This window comes from Enhydra lutris, unplaced genomic scaffold, assembly GCF_002288905.1.
Source record: "Enhydra lutris kenyoni isolate GAN:26980312 unplaced genomic scaffold, ASM228890v2 scaffoldscaffold66, whole genome shotgun sequence".
NCBI classification, from domain to species: domain Eukaryota; kingdom Metazoa; phylum Chordata; class Mammalia; order Carnivora; family Mustelidae; genus Enhydra; species Enhydra lutris.
In genome coordinates this window covers 5,804,088-5,829,138 of record NW_019154150.1, presented here as the reverse complement: position 1 = coordinate 5,829,138, position 25,051 = coordinate 5,804,088, and the positions used below count along the sequence as shown (strand labels likewise).

At 39.5% G+C, this 25,051-nt stretch overlaps 1 protein-coding gene across 2 annotated transcripts in view; it reads right to left on the bottom strand.

Moving 5' to 3' along the window:
• Positions 1–25,051, bottom strand: part of LOC111159072 (anoctamin 10) — a 200,413-nt gene that overhangs the window by 51,244 nt on the left and 124,118 nt on the right. For both annotated transcript variants that reach the window (XM_022521455.1, XM_022521456.1), the window contains exon 12: positions 273–389. In XM_022521455.1, the coding sequence (XP_022377163.1) occupies positions 273–389 (117 nt within the window). The remainder of the gene's footprint in view (positions 1–272; positions 390–25,051) is intronic.

Below are 25,051 nucleotides of genomic sequence, written 5' to 3'. Positions count from 1 at the left end.
TGGAAATCCTGGCCTTGTTCTTCTACTGAAAGCTAGCTCTGTTCTTTAACATTGCTCAGATATTTTTGTTTTGCTTAGTTTAGTTCTTTCAACTATTTGTTGCTCATATTATTACGATTTTGGTTTTGTTATGCCATCTAAACTGGAGGCTTCTGTATTTATTTACGCTGGTAACTCCAAGGCTGAAGGAAATACTGAGAGTGAGCTCTCTAAATTACAGCCCCTGGCATTTGCTAAAGACATACACTGATTTTCAGCACAGTTGCCCTTACCTGCCGCTTGAGTGCCTCCAAAGACTCGAACTCCAATCTGGCCAGTTTCATCTGGATATGCCGTGGTTTATCAGGTATGGCAAATGCAAGTATGAACTTTAAAGCCAGGAGTGCATGCTGAAAACAAGAAAGAGTACATGTTGACATGCCACACTAGGCTACGGTGTGCAATGAGACAACAAGGGACCTAATCAATCTGTGATTCTTCTCATTAGTCTTATTAATTTCTTATGACTGGCCTGTCCTTTATCAGAGATCAACCAGGCCCAAGAGTTCTATTTAACCCACCCCACCACGGTGGCCCACTCAATAGCTACTGTCTTATTTGCTTTATTCTTCTAAAATTGGTTATTCACTCAAATTGATACCATACATTATTTTCAGTGTTTTATAGAAAAATGAAATTTACTCTGAGAAGTCTTTCACAAAATGTGTTTTTTCCTTTTTCCTGTGTCCACCTTTCCAGTGTATGTTAGCATACAACACTGGCAGACTCCCTCTATTCTTTGCCCAATAACATCTTCCCTGTGCTGTGCTTCAGGCTATTATGTGAAACATATAGTGCCTTAAACACCAGGTGCCTTGAATCCTCTGCACCCCCACAAGTATCTGCTACTGTTTCTTTCATGAAATGATAATCAATAAATATTGATGAATTGATTGGCTGCAATGTACTACTTTATGCTGCTGACTCCATCTATATGGTAGGGCAGGTACACAGAAACGTAGAGTGTATCCATTAAACATGGGAAGCTTAGAACCCTTCTCCACCAAAATTATTTGGGGTTTTTCATACCATAATGATATGAGGTTTATAATTATGCTTTTTTCTCTGTAGAACAGAATAAACCAACAGGATTGTTTCTATTGGTAAGCCTGCTCTTCAGATGCATGGCCTCGACCTATGGATGATTCTACAATTCTAGTATCATCTTGTGATCCAGGATCAACACCCACAGAAGTCTGAATGATGAAAAGAATAAAGTTGCCTCTTTGATGACAGCACGAATTACTAAATATTAAAAGCTGTGAAATGATTTTTAAAGGTAAGAAATGATTAAAAGGCATTTTGAAAATCAGCGAAGGAAATGGAGCAGCCTCTAAGAAATGCTGTATTGAATTGCTGACAGAAAAAGAGGACAGCTTAAAAAAATCAGATGAACCCCTTACTGTGATATTTTCAAAAGGAGGATGAAGGATGAATACCATGTGGATATCTACTGGGAGAGGCATGAAATAATGAAGGAAATCAGCATCATGCCAGAACAAGCAATAATTCAATCCAAAGACTTGGAAATGGGCAGAGCCCCAGGGCAGGCCAGGTGCTCCTGGTATTAACAGGAGATATGGACTGGACCAGGGCCAGGCAGTCTTCACCAGAGTGTGACTACTGGGACCCCAGAGGACACCTGCAAGGTGCTGATTAAGTATCTACAGTGTGAAAACTAGTAGATAACACAGCACGGATCAGGTGACATCATCTGTTCTAAGTCTGAACTAATTGAATTAAATTAACAGGAACCTGGATAAAATCTACAAAGAACAAATAAATAATTCATAAAAGGTATACTGTGTCATTATTTCATTCCATTGGAGCACTATATATATAAGACTTAACCTCTTCAGTAGAAATACTAGACAAGAAATAAACAAACGAGCAGATGAAAAGAAATCTTCCACATTTTCCAGGAAAGGCGTGTCCTCAAACTGCCAGAACCCCATCATGAGCCAGTCACTGGCCCCTTTCCATCTCTCCTAGAAATCTGTACCCATTTTCTCTTCTTTGGAGTCTTGGAGGTAACCAGTGGGAAAAAAAAAGACCCTGCCAAGGTCTTCCCTTGGAAACAAGGTTCCTGTAAGATGTGTCAACTCTCCTTTGGGAACCAGGACTGGTTACTGGGCAACCGAGCAAGGCTACCACAGACCTCAGTGCTCACAGGTGCCATACAAAATGTCCATAACCCTCAAGAATTAAAAATGTTGGTATTTATTAAACAATATAAGTTGATATAGGAAGTCATTTTAATATGGTTAGAACACTTACATAGCAGTAAGTTCTGCGTAGTTTGGAAATCCTGGTAAGTTATGAGTAGTTACCATAATATACCATTACCTGGTAAGTTATGAGTAGTTCTGTAGTTTGTTTTCCTGAAATAATTTTATGTTAAATGTTTTTAAAGGCCCATATGTAGAGAGATCAATTTCTTTTGAGCTGTATTTGCAAATAGGTTCCTAATAGACCTGCTTATTTTAAGCTTTTAACTTCCCACTGAACACCTCCAGGGTTATGTTTCTTGAAGGGTTCCACACAACGCACACAGCTAAATATTCCTTAGCTGACTACCAGCACCACAAAGCCAGAGGGAAGCAGTACTGTGTCCCTCCTTTCACGTATATTAGTGACTAGTGTGCTAGACATGGGTCACGTGTTGGAGGACTCTACAGGGAAGGAGATGATGTCCTGGCACACGGTCTAGAGGAGGAGACGAATAATTACAGGCCATCCCCTAATGCCACGCATGAGTGGTCCCACCCAGTATACACAGGACAAAGAGCCTACAGACTGGCAGTTACCTGGGTTTTTAGCAGTTTGGAGAGGGAAGTATGTTTGCAGAGACATACAGGATGAGGAGTTGGCTAGGAGAGGGGAGGAGTGTTCCCAGAGAGGAAACCAACACACAGAGGGGCAGTGGGGTTGAGGAGAGAGGGGACATGGAGGCACTCAGATACTGGAAGACACAGGAGCTGAGTGAGGAGTGAGGAGGCACTGAAGATGCCGACACAGGAATGATGGGCTTGGAGGTCTCCATTTGTGGCACGGATAGCAGACCAGTGTGTAGTGTGCAGCAGTACAGGCAGGTAATCGGGGTGAGCCAGTGTGCAAGAGTAATGGGACGGAACCTCCAGGACTGAATGGAGGGCTCGCCAGCAGAGGACCAGACAGGCTTCCATGGCTCCTCCATCATGATGTGTGTAGGATGAGGAGCAGGCTGGAGGGAAGGGTCTGCACGGCCTATGCACTTTCAGGGGACTGTGGGATATCTGGGTAGAGATGCTCAGCAGGCAGTGGGGCAGAGGGGTCTCAAGTTCATGACAGGGCTGGAGGCAAACACCTGGGAGTTGCTAGGGCATATGCATAAGAGGCACATAATGCCATGGAAATGGCTGAGATCTGCAGGGATGCACAGTGAGGGAGAAAAGATGAGACAAGGTAAGAAGTCGGCACAGGATGGAACTGGAGGAATGTATCAGGTGTGATGAGCAGAGGGAGAGGTCTGAAAAGTAGCTTGAGAAGCAGCACATGGGGGGAGGCAGAAATCGGGGAGCTTGTGGGGTTACAGAAACAAAGCAGAGAGAAAGAAGCCAGTCAAGTGGGCACTGGTAGGTCATGTACATGGAGGCTGGGGAGCAACCTTTGGTTTTTAACCACCAGGAGGCCTTTGGTGGCTCTGGTGGGAGTGGTTTCAGGTGAGTGGAGGTCACAGAAGCAAGACCAAGGTGAGCCAAGAAGGGCCTGGGAAGCAAGAATGGAGAAAGCAGGGCTTGTCACACTGAAGAGGGAGAGCTGACTCAGGGAAACAAAGGCACTGGGGGCACTCATTTTAAAGAAGAGAAGAACTCTAGAAGAAATTTATTGTTCAGAATTGGCAATTCATACTTAAAATGAGGAACGACAGGTGACCATCCCATAGTGTTCTCATTTTTCTTTTACAGACCTCATCTTAAGCCATCACTACGTATCCTTTCCTCAAAACAAATCCTCATAATCTTCAACAGAAGAAAAAAAGTGCCTTGAAGAGCAAAACAAAAATGCCAATATTATTAACCAGATTAGAAGAAGATATATCAACATCTTGGCAATAGTTTTCTTTGGATGGTTGGCAATATGGGCAATCTCTTTATCTTTAGTCTCTGATAACATGCATTACTTCTTTTTTCCTTTTCTACATTTTTTTTGGTTTTTACTTTAATTCCAGTTAGTTAACATACAGTGTAGTATTAGTTTCAGGTGTACAATACAGTGATTCAGCACCTCCATACATCACCCTGTGCTCATCACAGCAACTGTGCTCCTTAATCCCCATCACTTATTTAGCTCATGCCCCCTCACCTTCCCTCTGGTAGCCATCAGTTTGTTCTCTATCGTTAAAGAGTCCGTTTCTTGGTTTGTCTTTTTTTTCACTTTTGCTCATTTGTTTTGTTTCTTCAGTTCCACATATGAGTGAAACCATATGGTCTTTGTCTTTCTCGGACTTATTTCGCTTAGCATTATACTCTTTAGTTCCATATGTGTTGTTGCAAATGGCAAGATTTCATTCTTTTTTTACGGCTGAATAATGTTCCATTTGTATGTGTATATATAGATATATATATATATACACAAACACATATACACACATACATACACAGCTCATCTTCTTATCCATTCATCAATCGCTGGACACTTGGACTCCCCCCATATCTTGGCTATTGTAAATAATGCTGCTACAAACATAGGGCTGCACATTGTGCATTGCTTTTATAAGGGGGAAAAACCCACTTTAGTCAAAAAGAATGCAAGTGTTCCTCACAGCTGGGGAAGGTCAGGGAGAAGACATGACCACTAGTGAACCCGTGAGCTGGACCTAGATGACTGGAGGCTGCTCACTTCCTCCCCTGTCCTTGGAATGTGGGAGTGAGCTTGCCCCTCCCACTCCCAGAAGCTACTGTAAGGACATCAGCTTGAGATGGTGAGGTGGTGTTGAGAACGGTACAGTTGACGGTACAGTTGACCAAACCCAGCGAGGGCCTCTATTGAGAAAAGTTCATAAAAACTTTTTAGATGTGGCGAGGAGGTGCAAGGATCCACTCATCTTGCTGCTGCCCAAGACAAGCCTCACAGGTAAGTTCCCTTTGCTATTTAACTGTCATCTTCCCACTTGGAGAGGCTGGCCTCTTTCTTCCATCTCTTCCTGCCCTCCACACTCAGGGGTCAGCTCAGATTTCACCCAGGAAGCTCTTGGGAGGGTTGTGAACTGACACTCACCTAAAGGAATTACATATGCTAAAGCTCCTAACCCCCCTTCACTATAACTGCCCATATGCCCAGGAGACAGACCCAAACCAGAAAACTTGCAGCCCAGGGAGTCTGGTTTTTTAATCTGGGGTCCGAGATGACAAGCAGCTGGTGAAGGTCATCACTTTGTACTCATTCCTTCTGCAAATATGTAGGAGAGCACTTACACACAGCTAGGCTACCTAGATGCTGGCCTTCTTTCACCACTTCCTTCCCTCCTCAAACCTTGTCACACTGATCCAACCCTCACCCTGCCCCACTTTGCAGCACTCCAGAAGTTCCACCAATTACAGGCTTATCTGGTTTGACATATCCCTGGGAGGGTGAAGGAGCGTTGCCATTCACAGGTAACTGTCAGTAAGTTTAATTAGCTAGTGCTAGCAAACTCTGTCCTCCACCCACCCCCAATCCTCTTGAGTGCTCAGAAGTAGGGGGATGCCACAGCAGCTTCAGCAGTGGGATACTGGCTTTGAGGAAGAGGAGTAAATAGAATCAGAATGGAACTAACAGTATCTTAATGCTCAGGACATCCAGCCACCGTCGCAGTCTCTTCACTGGTTTCTTGTACCCAGGATCCAGAGTTCAAGTTGATGGATTAAGTAAGCTTTTGTAGGCTAGCCTGGAAACCTAAATAACAGTTACAGCACCATGTTTCAAAAAAAAAAATCAACCTTTAAAATGTTGTTTATATATTCCCTACAGCAAATCTGTTTCAAGGCTGGGAACTGCTTTATGCTAACTGAACTGAGAAAAAAAATCGCAAAAGGCATTTTAGCTATTTCTACTTGTTTTCATAAATAAAAGCAAACCTAAGACAAAATGTGAATTTATTCAGATTTGAAGAAAAACATATTCAAAAATGAATACTTTGGTTGGCTTTTCATAGCCTATGAAAAGAGAAGACATTTTGTGGCCATGATTGTCATTCTTTCTTCATTGACAATCTTCTTTTAAAGTAAAACTCACAAAATTGTATCCTAAACAAAGCAAAGAAGAAAAGAAACAGTTGGGGGTTGGTGGGAAAATGGGCAGAATTTTAAAAGTAGTAAATACAAAGAAGTTGGCTCCCCATAACAACATGCTTCAAGTAATGATTATAGGGTGTATTAGTCAGGAAAGAAGAAATGGACAAGCCAAAGTAAATGAGCATCTGGAGCTAAGTATTTCCCAGAAACACAGTACTGCCTACCCAGCCACTGGTGCCATGCACCTCTGGTCACCCCAGGAGGTCAAGCTCTTGGGAGTCTTGTGGCAGGTGCACAGTCTGTGAGCAGAACCTTTTTATTTTACAAAAACTGGAAACTATGACACAATCGACAGTAGCAGCTGTGTTTGTAGCAGTATGTCCCCAACCCTGTCTCTTATGAAATACAAAATGCAAATTAGAGATAGTTCTTAGAATTCTGAAAAGATAATTTGATCTCCACAGTGGAATGTCGGCCATGGTACCTCTTTCCATTCAGAGTCCAGCCACCACTGAATAAAAGAAATTCCAAAAGAGCATCCTCTGCTGATTACCAAATTACATGCCAAATGCCAATTAATAAGAAATGATTAATAGATCCAAGATTGAAAAAAAATATGGAATTAGGCTCTTAAGAAGCAAACCTCAGACAAACAGAAATACAACATACCAAAATCTATGGGTTCCAGCAAAAACAGTTCTAAGAGAGAAGTTCATAGCAATATAGGCCTGCCTCAAGAAATAAGAGAAATTCAAATTAACCGTTTAACTTTAAACCCTAAAGGAACTAGGGGAAAAAAAAAGAATAAATAAAGCCCAAAGTTGGTAGAAGAAAGGAAATAATAAAGATCAGAGTGGAAATAAATGAAATAGAGACTAAAAATAGAAAAGGATCAATCAAACTAAGAGCAGATTCCTTGAAAAGATAAACAACATTAACACATCTTTAGACTCATCAAGAAAAAAAGAGAGGGCTCAAATAAAACAATCAGAAATGGAATACAAGTTACTGATGCCACAGAAATACAAAGGATCATAACAAACTACTAGGCACAATGACAGGTCAACAAATCGGACAACCTAGAAGAAATGGATAAATTCCTAGAAACAGAAAATCATCCAGACTGAATCATGAAGAAATAGAAAATTGGAACAGGCTGATTATTAAGAAACTGAATCAGTAATCAATAGCTCCCAACAAATGAAAGTCCAGGATCAAATGGCTTTATTACTGAATTCTACCAAACATTCAAATAAGATTTAATACCTATCCGTCTCAAACTCTTCTAAAACATTGAAGAATATGGAAAGCTCTCCTCATTTTATGAGGCCAGCATAACCTTGCTCCCAAAACCAGACAAGGACATCACAGAAAAAGAAAATTATAAGATGGGGATAAAAATAGATGCAAACTCCCCCACCAACAAAATATTAGCAAGCTGAATTTAAGACACATTAAAAGGATCATACCATGATCAAGTGGGAATTATTCCAGTGATGAAAGGATGATTCAACAATTGCAAATAAATCAGCACTACATTAACAAACTGAATGATAATGCAGTAAAAGCATTTGACAAAATTCAACATCAATTTATGACAAAAACTCTCAACAAAGTGGGTATAAAGGACATGTACCTCAAAATAATAAAGGCCATAGATAACAAACCCACAGCTGACATCATACTCAATGGTGAAAAGCTGAAAGCTTTTCCTCTAAGATCAGGAACAAAGGCAAGAACGACCACTATTCCTACTTTTATTCAACACAGTACGTACTAGAAGTCCTAGGAAGCAATTAGTCAAGGAAAAGAAACAAAAGGCATATAAATTAGAAAGGAAGAAATAAAACTGTCACTATTTGCAGATGACATGATGTTATATATAGAACACCCTAAGATGCTACCAAAAAACTTCTAAAATAAGCGGATTCCATAGATTTTCAGATAAAAAATTATTATACAAAAATCTGTTCCATTTTTGTACTCTGATAACAAGTTATCAGAAAGAAAAATCAAGAAAATAATCTCATTTACAACTGTATCAAAAAGAATAAAATAGCTAGGTATAAATTTGGCCAAAGAGGTGAAAGCCTTATACTATAAAAACTAAAAGACATTTATAAACTGAAGAAGACAGAAATGAATGGAAAGATATTCAGCACTCATGGACTGGAAGAATTATTATTATTAAAATGTCTATACTACCCAAAGCAATCTACAGATTCAATGCAATCCATATCAAAATTCCAGTTACATTTTTTTCATAGAACTAGAATAATTCTCAAATTTGCATGGGACCACAAAAGACCTCAAATAGCCAAAACAATCCTGAGAAAGAACAAAACTGGAGGTCCTACACTTGCTGATTTCAAATTGCAGTACAAAGTTATAGCACTCAAACAGCACAGTATTGACATAAATGAAACAGAATCGAGAGCCCAGAAATAAACACAAGCATATATGGTCAATTAATTTATGACAAAGAAAGCAAAAGTATACAACAGGGAAAAGAACTCTTAGAAATCTGCTCTTGGTGAGAGACGTCCCTGCCTGAAAGGTGCTCAGGTGGCAAAGCAGGGCGCAATCCTAGGTGGGGCAGTGTGGTTTTAGGATTCTCGGGGGTCACAGAAAGACAAGGGATTCCTGAGTGTGGCAGAGTTCCCAAGCATTGGAGCTGGGAAGCCAGCTGCAAACACAGCGGGCTCTAAGGTCTGGATTGCCATATACCATGAGCCTCAGCACAGTTGGATGACTGCTCTCTGAGCAGGGGCCCAGCGAGTGGCAGAACTGCAGTAAGACCCCCTCCTTTCACCCCAGGGAGGAGTGATAGGGGAGCACACCATACGAGTCTATGGGGTTTGGAAACTCAAAACAGGGTTGTGTACCTGAGATAGAAATCCTTGGTCACAGGCTAGGTGAGCACGGAATGCACAGAGAGACCAGGTAGACAGGAATAATTTGACTGCTTTTCCCTGAGGGCACCCTGAAGAGGGGGGCCAGAGTTCTTGGCTCAGGGGCCAGAGATTGGGAGACCGCCATCTTCATTCCCGTCCTCCAGAGCTCTATGGAAAGTGTTCATGGAACAAAAGCTACTGAGACTGAACACGAGGAGATTACTTAGCCTGGCCCCTGGCAAGGGTAGTGCAATTCTGCCTCAGGCAAAGACATTTGAGAATCACTGCAACAGGCCCCTCCCCCAGAAGATCAGCAAGAACATCCAGCCAAGATCAAGTTTACCAATCATAGATAACTATAAAACTCCAGAGCTAGAGGAAAATAGTATATAGAATTCACGGTTTTTTCCACCACAATTCTTTAGTCTTTCAATTTTAATCTTTTTCTCTTTCCCTTTTAACCAATATATTCCAATATATTTCATCAATTCTTTTTTAAAATCATTTATTTTCATTTTTACATTTACATTCTATCCTTTCCTTGTATTTATTTGTGTGTGTGTGTGTGTGTGTGTGTGTGTGTGTGTGTGTGTGTAAGTTTTTCTTTACAATTTTGGGATGCACTTTCCTCTAACAAACAAACAGACCAAAATTCATCCCGAATTCAGTGTATGGCTCTATTCTTTTCATCTGTCTGATCATATTTTCTCTCTCTTTTTTTTCTTCTTTTTTTTTTTTTGGTCAAAGTCTTTTTAAATTTTCATATTTACAGTACATTCTATCCTTTCAATGTATTTAATTTTATTTTTGTAGATATATAAGTTTTCTTTCTTTACAAATTTGAGATGTAATTTCTTCTAACAAACCGAACAAAATACACTCAGGATATAGTGTATAGCTCTGTTCTTTTCACCTGTTTATATTCCTTTTTTTTTTTTTGTCTTTTAATTTTCATTTCTACAGCTACATTCTATCCTTTCATTATATTTAATTTTATTTTTATACATAAATAAGTTTTTCTTTCTTTACAATTTTGGGATCTAGTTTTCTAACAAACATACAAAAAAAAAAAATACAGGATCCAGTGTATTGCTCTGTTCTGTTCACCTGTCTGATTATATTCTCTCTTTTAAAAAATTTTTAATATTTTTTGGTTTTAGGTTTCTTCTGATTTGTTTAGCATATATTTCTCTGGGGTTGTTGTTGCCATTCTAGTATTTTGTTCTCTCATTCATCTATTCTTCTCTGGACAGAATGACAAGATGGAAAAAACCACCCCCAAAAAGAGAACAACAGGCAGTACTGACTGCCAGGGACCTAATCAGTATGGATATAAATAAGATATAAGAACTAGAGTTGAGAATAATTATTATAAAGATACTACCTATGCTTGAAAAAAGCATAGAAGACACTAGAGAAATAAAAGAACTAAAATCCAATCAAGTCAAAATCAAAGAGGCTATTAATGAGATACAATAAAAAATGGAGGACTCTAACTGCTATGATAAATGAGTCAGAAGAGAGAATTAGTGATATAGAAGACCAAATGATGGAGAATAAAGAAACTGAGAGAAAGAGAGCTAAACAACTACTGAATCACAAGGGGAGAATTCAAGAGATAAGTGATACCATTCTAACTATATTAGAATAATTGGAATCTCAGAAGCAGAAGAAAGGGAGGCAGAGCAGAAGGTATATTTGAGCAAATTATAGCTGAGAACTTCCCTAATCTGGAGAAGGAAACAGGCATGCAAGTCCAGGAGGCACAGAGAACTCTCCTCAAAATCAACAAAAACAGGTCAACACCCTGACATCTAATAGTGAAGTTTGCAGATCTCAAAGACAAAGGGAAAATCCTGAAAGCAGCTGGGGACAAGAGGCCTGTAACCTACAATGGTAGAAACATTAGAGACTGGCAACATACCTATCCACACAGACCTGGCAAGCCAGAAAGGACTGGTGTGATACATTCAGGGTGCTAAATGACAAAAATAAGCAGCCAAGAATACTTTATCCTGCTAGGATGTCATTCAAAAATAAAAGGGGAGATAAAAGCCTTCCAGGACAAGCAGAAACTAAATGAATTTGTGACCATTAAACCAGCCCTGCAAAAAATACTCAAGGGGATCCTTTAAGCATAGAGAGATCCCAAAAGTAACACAGACCAGAAAGGAACAGAGACAATATATAGAAATAGGAACTTTACAGGTAATACAGTGGCACTAAATTCGTATCATTCAGTAGTTAAATGGGCAAAATGCCCCAATCAAAAGATACAGGGTATCAGACTGGATAAAAAAGCAAGACCCATCAGTATACTGTCTTCAAGAGACTCATTTTAGACCCAAAGACAACTCCAGATTTAGATTGAGAGGGTGGAAAATCATTTTTCATGCTAATAAATATCAAAAGAAAGCTGGGATAGCAATCCTTATATCAGACAAATTAGATTTAAAACTAAATACTGTAATAAGAGATGAGGAAGGACATTATATCATAACTAAAAGGTCTATCCAACAAGAAGATCTAACAGTTTTAAGTTTTTATGTCCCTAATGTGGGAGCAGCCAATTATGTAAATCAATTAATAAAAAAATTAAAGAAACACATTGATAATAATACAATAGTAGTAGGGGACTTTAACAACCCCTCCCCCCAACTCACTGCAATGGACAGATCATCTAGGCAGAAGTTCAACAAGGAAACAAGGGCTCTGAATGACACATTGGACCAGATGGACTTCACAAATGTATTCAGAACATTCCATCCTAAAGCAACAGAATATACATTCTTCTCAAGTGCCCATGTGACATTCTCCAGAATAGACCACACACTAGGTCATAAATCAGGTCTCAACTGGTACCAAAAGATTAGAATCATTCCCTGAACATTTTCAGACCACAGTGCTATGAAATTGGAACTCAATCACAAGAGGAAAGAACTTAAAAAAAAAAAAAAATGAGGTTAAAGAGCATCCTACTGGGGCGCCTGGGGGTTTCAGTCAGTTAAGCTACTGCCTTCAGCTCGGGTCATGATCCTGGGGTCCTGGGATCGAGTCCCGCATTGGGCTCCTTGTCCAGCTGGGAGCATGCTTCTCTCTCTGCCTCTGCCTGCTTGTGCTCTCTCTTTCTCTCTCTCTGACAAATAAATAAATAAAATCTTAAAAAAAAAAAAGAGCATCCTACTAAAGAATGAATGGGCCAATGAGAAAATTAAAGAAAAACTTTTAAAAATTCATGGAAAAAAATGAAAACGAAAATACAACTGTTCAAAACCTTTGGGATGCAGCAAAGGCAGTCCTAAGAGGGAAGTACATAGCAATACAAGCTTTTCTCAAGAAACAAGAAAGGTCTCAAATACACAACTTAACCATACACCTAAGAGCTGGAGAAAGAACAGCAAATAAAGCCTAAACCAAGCAGGAGACAAGAATTAATAAATATTAGAGCAGAAATCAATGAATAGAAACCAAAATACAGTAGAACAGATCAATGAAACTGAGAGTTGGTTCTCTGAAAGAATTAATAAGATTAATAACCCTCTAGTCAGACTTAGCAAAAAGAAAAGAGATAGGACCCAAATTAATAAAATCATGAATGAAAGAGGAGAGATCACAACCAACACTGAAGAAATACGAACAATTATAAGAACATATTATGAGCAAATATAAGCCAGCAAATTAGGCAATCTGGAAGAAAGGATGCATTCCTACAAACATATAAACTACCAAAACTGAAACAGGAAGAAACAGAAAACCCGAACAGACCCATAACCAGTAAGGAAATAAAAAAATCCCCCAAAAAACAAGTGTCCAGGGCCAGATGACTTCCCAGGGGAATTCTAGAAAACACTGAAAGAATTAATACCTATTCTTCTGAAGATGTTTCAAAAAATAGAAATGGAAAGAAAAGTTCCAAACTCATTTATGAGGCCATCATTACCCTGATTCCAAAAACCAAAGGCCCCACCAAAAAGGAGAATTATAGACCAATATCCCTGATGAACACAGATGCCAAAATTCTCACCAAGATACTAGTCAATAAGACCCAACAGTACCTTAGAAGGATTACTCACCATGACCAAGTGGGATTTATTCCTGGGATGCAAGGGTTGTTCAACATCCACAAATCAATCAATGTGATACACTACAGTGTGATACAGTACATTAATATGATATACTAAGTAAATAAAAGAAAGGACAAGAACCATATAATCCTTTCAAGAGATTCAGAAAAAAGATTTAACAAAATACAGCCTCCTTTTTTTGATTAAAACTCTTCACAGTATAGGGATAGAGGGAACATAACTCAGTATCATAAAAGCTATCTATGAAAAACCCACAGTGAGTATCATTCACAATGGGGAAAAATGAGAGTTTTCCCACTAAGGTCAGGAACATGGCAAGGATGTCCACTATCACCACTGCTATTCACCATAGTACTAGAAGTGCTAGCCTCAGCAATCAGACAACAAAAAGAAATAAAAGTCATCCAAATCAGCACAGAAGAAGTCAAACTCTCACTTTTCACAGATGACACAATACTCTATGTGGAAAACCTGAAAGATTCCACCTCAAATTTGCAAGAACTCATATAGGAATTCAGCAAAGTGGCAGGATATAAAATCAATGCACAGGAATCAGTTACATTTCTATCCACTAACAATGAGACAGAAAAAAGAGAAATCAAGGAGTCAATCCCATATAGAACTGCACGCAAAGTCATAAGATACCTTGGAATAAACCTGACCAAAGAGACAAAGAATCTGTACTCAGAAAACTACAGAACACTCATGAAAGAAATTGAGGAAGACACAAAGAAATGGAAAAATGTTCCATGCTCATGGATTGGAAGAATAAGTATTGTTGAAGTGTCTATGCTACCTAGAGCAATATACACATTCAATGCAATTCCTATCAAAATACGACAACTTTTTTTCAAAGAGCTGGAACAAATAATCCTAACATTTGTATGGAACCAGAAAAGACCCCGAATAGTCAAAGGAATGTTGAAAAAGAAAACCAAAGCTGGTGGCCCCACAATTCTGGACTTCAAGCTCTATTACAAAGCTGTAATCATCAACACAGTATGGTTCTGACACAAAAACAGATACAAAGGTAAATGGAACAGAAGCGAGAACCCAGAAATGGACCTTCAACTCTGTGGTCAACTAGTCTTCAACAAAGCAGGAAAGAATATCCAATGGAAAAAAGACAGTCACTTCAACAAATGGTGTTGGGAATATTGGACAGCTGTATATACACAGAAGAATGAAACTGGACCATTTCTTTTACACCATACACAAAAACAGACAATGGATGAAAGATGTAAATGTGAGACAGGAATCCATCAAAATCCTAGAGGAGAACACAGGCAAGCATCATTTGTGACCTCAGCTGCAGCAACTTCTTGCTAGACACATTTCTAAAGGCAAGGGAAACAAAGGTAAAAATGAACAACTGGGAATTCATTAAGATAGAAAACTTTTTACCTTAGAGGGAACAGCTGACAAAACCAAAAGACAAAAGAATGAGAGAAGATATTTGCAAATATCTTATCAGATAAAGGGCTAGTATCCAAAATCTATAAAGAACTTAACAATCTCAACACCCAAAGAACAAATAATCCAATCAATAAGTGGGCAGTGGACATGAACAGATACTTCTCCAAAGAAAACATCCAAATGGCCAACAGACACATGAAAAGTGCTCAACATTACTCAGCATCAGGGAAATACAGATCAAAACCACAATGAGATACCACCTTATACCAGTCAGAATGGCTAAAATTAACAACTCAGAAAACTATAGTTGTTGGCAAAGATTGGTGGGAGTGCAAACTGGTGCAACCACTCTGGAAAACAGTACGGAGTTTCCTCAAAAAATTGAAAGTAGAGCTATTCTATGACTCAGCAATTGCACTACTGGGTATTTATCCCAAAGATACAAATGTAGTGAGCCAAAGGTACTTAAACCCCAGTGTTTATGGCAGCAAGGTCCATAATAGCCAAACTACGGAAAGCACCCAGATGTCCATCAACAGATGAGTGGATAAAAATGGAATATATATATATATATATATATATATATATATATATATATATAATGGAACACTATTCAGCCATAAAAAATGAAATCTTAGCATTTGCAATGATGTGGATGGAACTACAGGGTACTATGCTAAGCAAAATAAGTCAATCAGAGAAAGACAATTATCACACGATCTCACTCATCTGTGGAATTTAAGAAATAAAACAGAGGAGCACAGAGGAAGCGAAGAAAAAATAAAACAAGACAAAAATCAGAGAGGGAGACAAACCATAAGAGACTCTTAATCATAGGAAACAAACAGGGTTGTTGGAGAGGAGGGGGGTTGGGGTAACTGGGTAATGGACATTAAGAAGGGCATGTGATGTAATGAGTACTAGGTATTATATAAGACTGATGAATCAGTGACCTCTACCTCTGAAACCAACAATACATTATATGTTAATTAACTGAATTTAAATAAAAATAAAAAAAATAAAGGAGAAAGAAAAAAAAAAAGAATGAGAAGAGGAACCAAGAGAATTTGTCAGAAATTCTGAATATAGAACTGATGAGGCAGAAAGTATAGCACATCTCCTGACATAAAGGCAGGTCCTCCCAAAGAAGACTCAGAAAGACACCAATGTCAGATTCAGCCCCACAGTAGGAAAGGATTGGGATAGAGTGTTCACCAAAGTGAATGTATTAAAAACCTGCCTTCAGAAAAACTAGGGCCACAGGGAGCCCTTTCTTATGCCACTTTGTAACAGAGTGACTGTAATGTTCTTCTCTTACACTAAAGCCAGTGACTTGCCCTTTAAAGAAAGCATGTGATCATCTGGGAGAGTCTTTGTGTGGGACTGCTAGGCCCAAGAGAGAAGCCACACCCACAGTCATACCAGGCTCCTAGTAAAGACTCAGAGGCCAGAATGAAGTCGACAAGATGCTGCAATGGAAAGCCCAAACCTTGTTCCTCCACTGAGATATCGACCTAACAGCAAAATACCATCCAAAAAGCCTTTATGAGAACTCCAGAAACCAGTTAAGAAGTTGCAGTACTCCAGGAAAGCACAAAGTAAAGAACGGCTACTTTGAAATACATAAGAAAAGCCACTGGATTTCACCTGCAATAGCTCCTCCTCCAAGCTGGCACAACTAAGCACAACTGGGAGAAAATACCCAACTCATGGCTTCTCCCTCAGGAGAGGAGAAGAAGAGTCGAACATATATCCAATGTTCTGGGTTTTCAGGGCATTGCCACAGGGACTGATTTCTGTCTCAGTAGACTCAGAGTCCTGGAAAGGATGTGACATGTTTTGGATGCCTGGGGGCCACTAAGAGCAACATGAGCTTGGTGGCATGCTGAAGTACCTGCAGTACTGCAGACAGACAATGGAGGGAGCAAGAAATCATAAACTCCTGAAAACGAAACTGACAACCTTCCTAACTGGGAAATTACATGCACAAGTTCAGAGAAAACACATTCCCAGAAAAGGTGTGAGACACCTCCAGCTCTCTAGCTGGGCTGACTGATGGAGTTTTTTCCATATACAAAGCTAGTCTGTAAAGACTGGGAGAGGCGGCTATTTTTTTTTAAATGCAAAAGCCTCAGTGAAAAATAATAAGGCATATGAAGAAACAGGGAAACATGGCACCATCAACGGAAAGTAATAAATCTTGAAAAACCAACCCTAAAGAAACAGAAATGTATAAATTACCTGACAATTCAAAATAATTAACCTGAAGAAACTCGATGGGCTACAAGAAAGAAAACTAACTGAAATCTGGAAAATAATGCATGAAAAAAATGAGAATATAAACAAAGAGACAGAAACTATAAAAGAACCAAACAGAACTTCTGAAGCTGAAGATTTCAATAATCAAAAAATTCACAAGATGGGCTCAACAGCTGCCTTGTTCAAGCAGGAGAATCAGTGAACCTGGAGAGAGGCCATTTGAAATTGTCAAGTCAGAGGAATGGAAGGGAAAAAAAAATGAAGAAAGCCTAAAGGACTTAAGGTACATCAACAAACAGACCAATATATGCATTCTGGGAGTCCCAGAAAGAGAAGAGATTAAAAGTCAGAGAGCTTATTTGAAGAAATAAGTGTCAAAAAGTTCCAAGTTTGAGAAAGGAAATGAACACACAAATTCAAGAAGCACAAAACATTCCAACTAGATAAACCCAAAAAGGCCCACACTGAAACGCAATGTAATCAAATTGTTGAAAGAAAAAGAGAAAATCTTAAAAGAAGCAGATCTACAAGAAAGGACCCATAAAATTATCAAAGAGTTTCTTAGCAGAAATAATATAAGCTAGAAGGGAGTGAGATGATATATTCAATATGCTAAAAGAATAACCCTGTAGCCAGGAGTACTAAATTCAGCAAAACTGTCCTTCAAAAGTGAAGGAGAAATTAAGACCTTTCCAGATAAATAAAAACTGAGAGAATTCATCACCACCAGATCTACCTTACAAGAAATGCTAAAGGGCATCCATCATGTTGAAATAAAGGATGCTAGACAGCAACACAAAAGCATATACAAACATATAGTAAATATTACCATATTACATATTACATATTACCAAATATTACAAAGGTAAATATTGACAAACACAGAATCCTGTAATACTGTAGTCGTGGTATACACATTGTTTTTAATTCTGGTGTACAACTTACAGGATAAAAGCATACAAAGTAACTATAAAACTATGTGAATGAATACAGTATATAAAAAACATAATCTGTGACATCAATAACATAAAATTGGAGGGGAGACATGTAAAGGAGCAGAGATTTGCATGTGAATAAAGTTTTTATCAGTTTAAAATAGACTGTTATAACTATGTTTTATATACCCACCATGTTAACCACAAGAAATACCTACAGAAGAGACACAAAAGAGAAATGAAAATCAAAAGTAAGGCAGTACCAAAAAAAACAAAAAACAAAAAACAAAAAACAACAACAAAAAAAAAAAACCCAAAAAACAAAACAATGAAACACAAAGAAAGGCATTGAGGAGAAAAAGAGGAACAAAATGACTATGAGACCCACAGAAAACAATGAAATGGCAACAGAAAATTTGCTACTATCAGTAATTAAATGTAAACAGATTAAACTCTGAAAAACACAAGAGTAGCTAAATGGATAAAAAAACAGGATCCAACTATATGCTATCTACAAGAGACTCACTTTAGAATTAAGGACACACATAGCATAAAAGTGAAAAGATGTAAAAAGATATTCCATGCAAACGAATGAGAAAGCATTAAAAAAATCTGTCTTTGTCTCAATAACACAATGAATAGGAATCTTCTCTGTAGTTTCAAAGGAGGCTTCTTGTATAGTGTCTTCAGTTCCTAACACCTGGTGGGTCACTGATGGACTCTGAGGGATGCAGTGTGGGCAGGGTATCTCCTGTGATAACAGTACATTACGCTCCTGACCAAGGTCATGGTGCATGCTTGGTGCAGTGAGGATGCACACAGGGCATGACAGGGAGTCACCATCATCACAAAGACCCTACACCTTTGGCTTGTCTACATGAGCTATTTCTCAAGATCAGTCAAATGAGTGAAGAGTTGGGTTGAAAAGGTTAGTGGAAAGTTGGAATCTGAAATAAGTATACAGGGAAAAAAGCAATGAAAAAATATTAGGAGAGTTAGTTGATTAAAACAATAAGAGAAGAGAAACTGATTATAATAAAAACATAAAAATTCTTTTGTTTCTTCTTCGTCCATCTTACCACTTAATAGAACCAATGCCAGTTAGACCAAATGAACAGAAGGAATTAAAGGGTTACAAGTAAATTTAGCTGAATGCCTCATCAGCTCTTCCCTTTTGAAAGTATAATCACCATTGTTGAGACTTGCTAACAAAAGATTAGCAAGATTAGCACCTTATAGGTGAAGGACCCTGAGTGATGGCATTGTCTTTGGTCAACGGGGTGAAGAAGCTGGCTTTCAAGGCCTTGGCAATTCTGATGTCATCCAAGAGCAGGTCCTATGCAGTGTTGAAGTGATTTATATGTGCAAAACTTTTTCTCTTTCCATTCACAGCTACATTTCATGTACAAAGCAGTTTCTAGGCCAGATTTGATGACTGTGAAAGTGCAATCTGTGGGAGGGTTATGTTTTATTTGGAGTTTATTTTTCCAACAATTATTTTGATTACTCGACAAGGAAAAAAAACAAGCAACGCTTAATAACTGTACTTGGAAATGTTTTCTAAGGCCTACAAGCAAAGTGATACCCTAAGATTGTGGTTTTGTTTTACTATATACTTACTTCATTTACTTAAATTGGACAATCAAGTGAAAATTTAAATAGCGCTGGAGAAGCACACACTTGTTGTCACAAAGGCGAGCCATGGTGCACTCCAAGGGTCCTCTGAGAGGTGGTGGCTCTACCAAAGTGCAAGAAAGACACACAATCAGCCTGCTTAAGTCACCTTCCTGATGCTTGCCTGGTCAGTGACAGAGAGTGAGGAGGGCCAGGCTCAGGAGACTCCACATGTGAAGTCTTACAGGAAACATAATTACTTTTCCTTTTAAGATCCAGTCTGGGGCCAACTAAACAGTCCTTTATGTACTGGCCTCACCAAACACTGTTTATCTTCAGAGATACACAGGCATGGCAGACACTGGAAGAATCTTTAAGTTGGAAAAAAAAAGTCTCAAAGGCCCAATGGCGGTGGGAATTCCAAGCTACAGGTACAAGACAGGAGGAGAATTCTTCTCCCTTCACTGTGGTGACAGCAGGATGTGACATATGTGACATAAAGCTGTGATCTCAGGATGGCTCTGTGTTCACAGACTTCATCTCTTTCCCTCTTAGTCTTTTGTTTTCCTTCTAGTTTTGTTGCTGTTGTTTTCCTTGTAATTTAGATGCCACAGCCATGGGAAACATTTGTTTATTACAGAATTAAATGAGAACCAATCATGTTTAATACCACTTCTTCAAGGACCAAAAATGAAGTAAAGCTACCTGGCATTTCTTTGACACTACTGGGCAGAAAGCTCTGTCCCATCTTCTTGGTTCTACCTGCCTGCTTTGGACAAGCTTCAATTTGCCAAGACCCTCTGTGGACTTGGCCTCTGAAATGGGCCCCCTCCAGGAGCTGCTGCTTCTGCACTGTCCCTGCAAGGCCTGTGCTTCCCCCTCCTTTGCTGGAGCTTAATCCTCCTTTACTCTTATTATGCTACACAGTTGTTGTGAAGCCCAACTGATACGTAGAGAAGGAAATCGTGGCAAAGAGCTTCCAGAGAAGGGCCACCTGGTGGGTAGTGATGTCTCTTGCCCCATCAGGAATGCAGAGATTTTAGAGCTGTAAGAAGCTGAGTGAGCCTTTCAATCAGTTTGTCACTTTAAGGGCAAGAAACTGACCTACAGAGACTATGTCAGGGCTGACAACGAAGTTCTAGGTTCTTCACTGTACACACTGCTGTTGCCTCCCCCCCAACAACCTGCCTGAGGTTGTTCCGTGAAGACACTGTGGGTGGGAGAGCACAGGCTTGGGAGCCAGGGAGGCATCTGCACAGAGGGCAGGACAAGGTTCAGGTCAGTGAGCCTCCTTTCCCACTGTCACACCTGACAAATGGTGAGTAGTCAAGACACAGAAATGTTATTTACTTTATTTTTTTCCAAGAGTTTATTTATTTATTTGTCAGAGAGAGAGAGAGAGAGAGAGGGCACAAGCAGGGGGAGCAGCAGAGGCAGAAGGAGAAGCAGGCTCCCTGCTTAGCAGGGAGCCTGATGTGGGACTCAAATCCAGGACCCTGAGATCATGACCTGAGCCGAAGGCAGACGTTTAACCTAATGAGCCACCCAGGTGTCCCAGAAATGCTACTTTCTGAAGTTCCTATGTTACTATTTTGTCAGATTAGTTTCTGACCACCTTCAACTCAGTTTGGGCATCCAAACCTTAGTGGCAGGTATTTAACTAATCGGGCATTCTTCTGAAGAAAGAAATTACTGTAAAGGATATTAGAGTCCTTCAGTGGGGCCTCCTAAAAATCAGATGGTTATCTGTTTATAAATGAAAAGAGAAAGCACCTCCTCTTACTTTCATCTAAGTCCTCATTCTAATACAGTTAATACTGGTCATCTGCATATGTATATGTTTTGCTGAAGGCCACAATGTCACTAGCAGCAGTTTTAGGAGATATGCTGCTGGACAAATGTCTCTCCCCAAAATATGATTCTAAATTGAGAATTTGTGCCAGGAAGCAATGGGCTTCACATCTCTAGCACCAAACCACACCAGAGGTGTCAGCTGATTAACTGGGTGGCAGGTGACAGACAGTCAATAAACTGAGCGTCAGGTCCATTTTCATGGGAAAATCTATTCTGCAGAGGAGAAGAGCCAGAAAGACCAGGGGTATGGAGCAGGAGGGCCTCAGATTTCTGTCCCCTCCACAGTGGACCTTTCACTGCTACTATCAGTGAGCAAATAGTTTGCTCAGTTATTGAAACATTTGCTTCATGTTTCCCTAAAACAAAATTCAGCATATTTACTACTGAATACATGCTTTGATTTACTATTTTGGTAACTGGCAAATTTATATGACACCAAATAACATCTCTTCAAAAAAGACCTTTGAGCACTTCTGGTTTTAGCTCCAACATGTAAAGAAAGCTTGGAAGTTTCACTCCTGTCAATACAACAATAAGACACTGGACAAATTGAAGACCAACTACTTTTCTTGGAACTGTCAAAGAATAGAGGGTGAACCACTGCTCAAAATCTGGGGAGTTAGGTGCATCTAGAGAGCTATAGCAACCAAGATCTACTTACTCAGAATGGAAACTGCCAGAGCCATAAACTGATAGGAACACTTAAAAGGTGATTTTGATGAATTGTTGGTGGCTGGGCATGATCAGCATAAGTGAGAAACCATTAAAGGGTAGAGTGCTAGGGGCCCCATACTTTCATAGGTGTTCCCTCCAGGAACCCAACCTGGTTCTCATGCTGAGAACAGAAGAAGGATCACCTCATAGATCTTACAGGGAGAAAGGAAGAGTAGGCATTATGAAATACTGTTCATAGCCTTCTCCATACAAAAGGCTTACTCTCTAGGAGGAAGGACTTTACCAGAGCAAATTCTAGACCGTGGTTTCAGCTTCAGTAAGGAAATTCCTCCCCACTCCTGCCTCTCCAGCCTTCCTGTCTCATGCAGGGAAAACAAAAATAAAACAGAGGGAACGGCAGTCAGGGCTTCAAAGAAGTAGTCTGGAGCACCGCAGACAGGGAAGCGGGCAGGGGCGGGCAGAGAGCTCTACTCATGTAACAACACTTTTGAAGACCACTCTCCTGAAATACTGCCTCACTTAAAGCCTGAGGGTTGATCTGAAAATCAGAGAATTGGTCCCCTTCTCAACAGCTTATCACACACCAACAGGGCTCTAGTATAATAGTATATTACAGTTAAAAGAGCCGCAATACACCCTTTCTCTGAGGAGAGAAACACAGGGAAGCCCAACCTAAAGAGGGAGAAAAAAACAAGGACAGAATGGGAACTTAAAGCCTGTGGTATCTATGGCCAAAATAAACATCAAGTACAGCCCAACTTCCAGCCAGATTAACACAAATCCTGACACCAAAGGCCTAGTTTACCTTAGCTGCTATGCCTGATGCAACAGGTCTGGCTTTCAACAAGAAATTACAAGGCATGCCATAAGAAAAGGAAAACACACTCTGAACAGATGAAGAAATCATCAGCACCAGACTCAAACATAACAGATTCTGGAACAGAATCTGTAACAGGGAGTTTAAAATAACTATGATTAGTATTATTAAGGGCTCTTCTGGGAAAAGTAGACAAAATGTTAAGAACAAATGAATAATGTAAGCACAGAGATGAAAAATGTAAGCAACAATCACAGTGGAATGCTAGAAATTAAAAACTCTAAAAGACGTGAACAATGCTTTTGATAGGATTGTCAGTTGACTGGACACAGCTGAGGAAAATCAGCAATCTTGAAGATAGGTCAAAAGAAACTTCCCAGTCTGAGTCAATACAAAGAATGAAAACAACAACAACCAACAAGAAAATATCTAACAACTGTGAGACAAGTGTAAAAGGTATAACATATGCATAATTATAATCCCAGAGAAGAACAAAGAAAGAATGGAACAGAAGAAATATTTGAAGAAGTAGTACCAGAGAACTTCCCCAAATTAATGATAGACACCAAGTCAAAGATCCAGGAAGCCCATAAAACATCAAGTTGGATAAATGCCAAAAGTCTATCCCCAGGCATATCATATTCAAAACTGCAGAAAATCAAAGAGATAGTCTTGAGAGAAGCCAGAGAGGAGAAAAACACCTTGTGGACAGGGGAACAAGGGTAAGAACATGCCAGCAAGAAGAGAATGAAATGAAGTGCTTATAAAGTGTGGGAAGAAACCCCCACCAAATCAGAGTTTACATCCAGCAAAATTATCTTTCAGTGTGAAGGAGAAAGACTTTTTTGTAAGTGGTATTCAAAAGAAATAAAAAGTAAATATAACAAATAGGCAACAGTTAAAAGCATGGTAATATTAAACCAACTATATCAATTATCATTTAAATGTAAATGGTCTAAATGTACTAAGAGACAGAGAATACCAGAGTGGACAAAAAGCAAAGCTTAACTATATGTTATCTATAAGAAAAGTAGATAAAAAGACTCAGATGAATTAAAAGCAAAGGAATGCACCAGATCTTGGTTTCTTCTTCTTCTTCTTTTTTTTTTAAAGATTTATTTATTTTTATCCTAGAGAGGGAGAGATCACGGTGGGAGGGGAAGAGGGAGAGAGATTCCCAAGCAGACTCTGGGCCGAGCGTGGAGCTAGACATTGGGGCTGATCCCACGGCCCTGAGCCAAAACCAAAAGTTGGATGTTTAACTCACTGCACCACCCAGGCACCCCAGATCTTGGTTTCTTTTCTTTTCTTTTCTTTTCTTTTCTTTTCTTTCTTTCTTTCTTTTTTTCTTTCTTTCTTTTTATTCATTTGACAGAGAGATCACAAGTAGGCAGGGAGGTAGGCAGAGAGAGGAGGAAGCAGGCTCTCTGCAAAGCAGAGAGCCCGATGCAGGGCTCGATCCCAGGACCTGAGCCGAAGGCAGAGGCTTTAACCCACTGAGCCACCCAGGTGCCCCCAGATCTTGGTTTCTAATTTCATTCTTCAATACAAGGAACTAGAGCTCACTGGAGAAATGGCTGATTCTAGGACTGGGGCAGGAAATACATAAGATGAGCCTGGAGCATTTTATCATGCCAGAAAGTAAGGGAGTGCTCAAAAAAGGAAACACACACACACACATACATATAAATTGGGGGGGAGGCTGTCAGAGAGACAGAGGAGCCAATTAAAAGAGCCCCCAAAGGCCAATAACCCAAAATATAAAATAAATATCCACAAATCTATATTGATACAAATAAATGATCGTATAAATAAATACATGGGGGGAAAGTGACAAATTTCCCTTGTGAAGAATTCCAAAAAAGCATAATGACCCACTCCTTAAGTGTGGGCTGAGCATAGGGACCTCCTTCCAAAGAGTACAAATGGAACGGGCACAACACAGCAACTTTATAGTGCAGAAACCTGACATACGCTACCTCACCTGGTGAACACTGATAAGTCATGTTGACAGTGTATGGCCCTGATGAGAAGAGCACTTCACCTCCATGGTCTTCCTCCCCCAAATCCACAGTCCGAGAAAAACATCAGACAAATCCCAAGTGAGGGATGTTGTCCAAAATATTGACCAGTACTCCTCAAAATTGTCAAAGTCATCAAAAACAAGGGAAGTCTGAGAAACTGTCACAGCCAAGAGGAAACTAAGGAG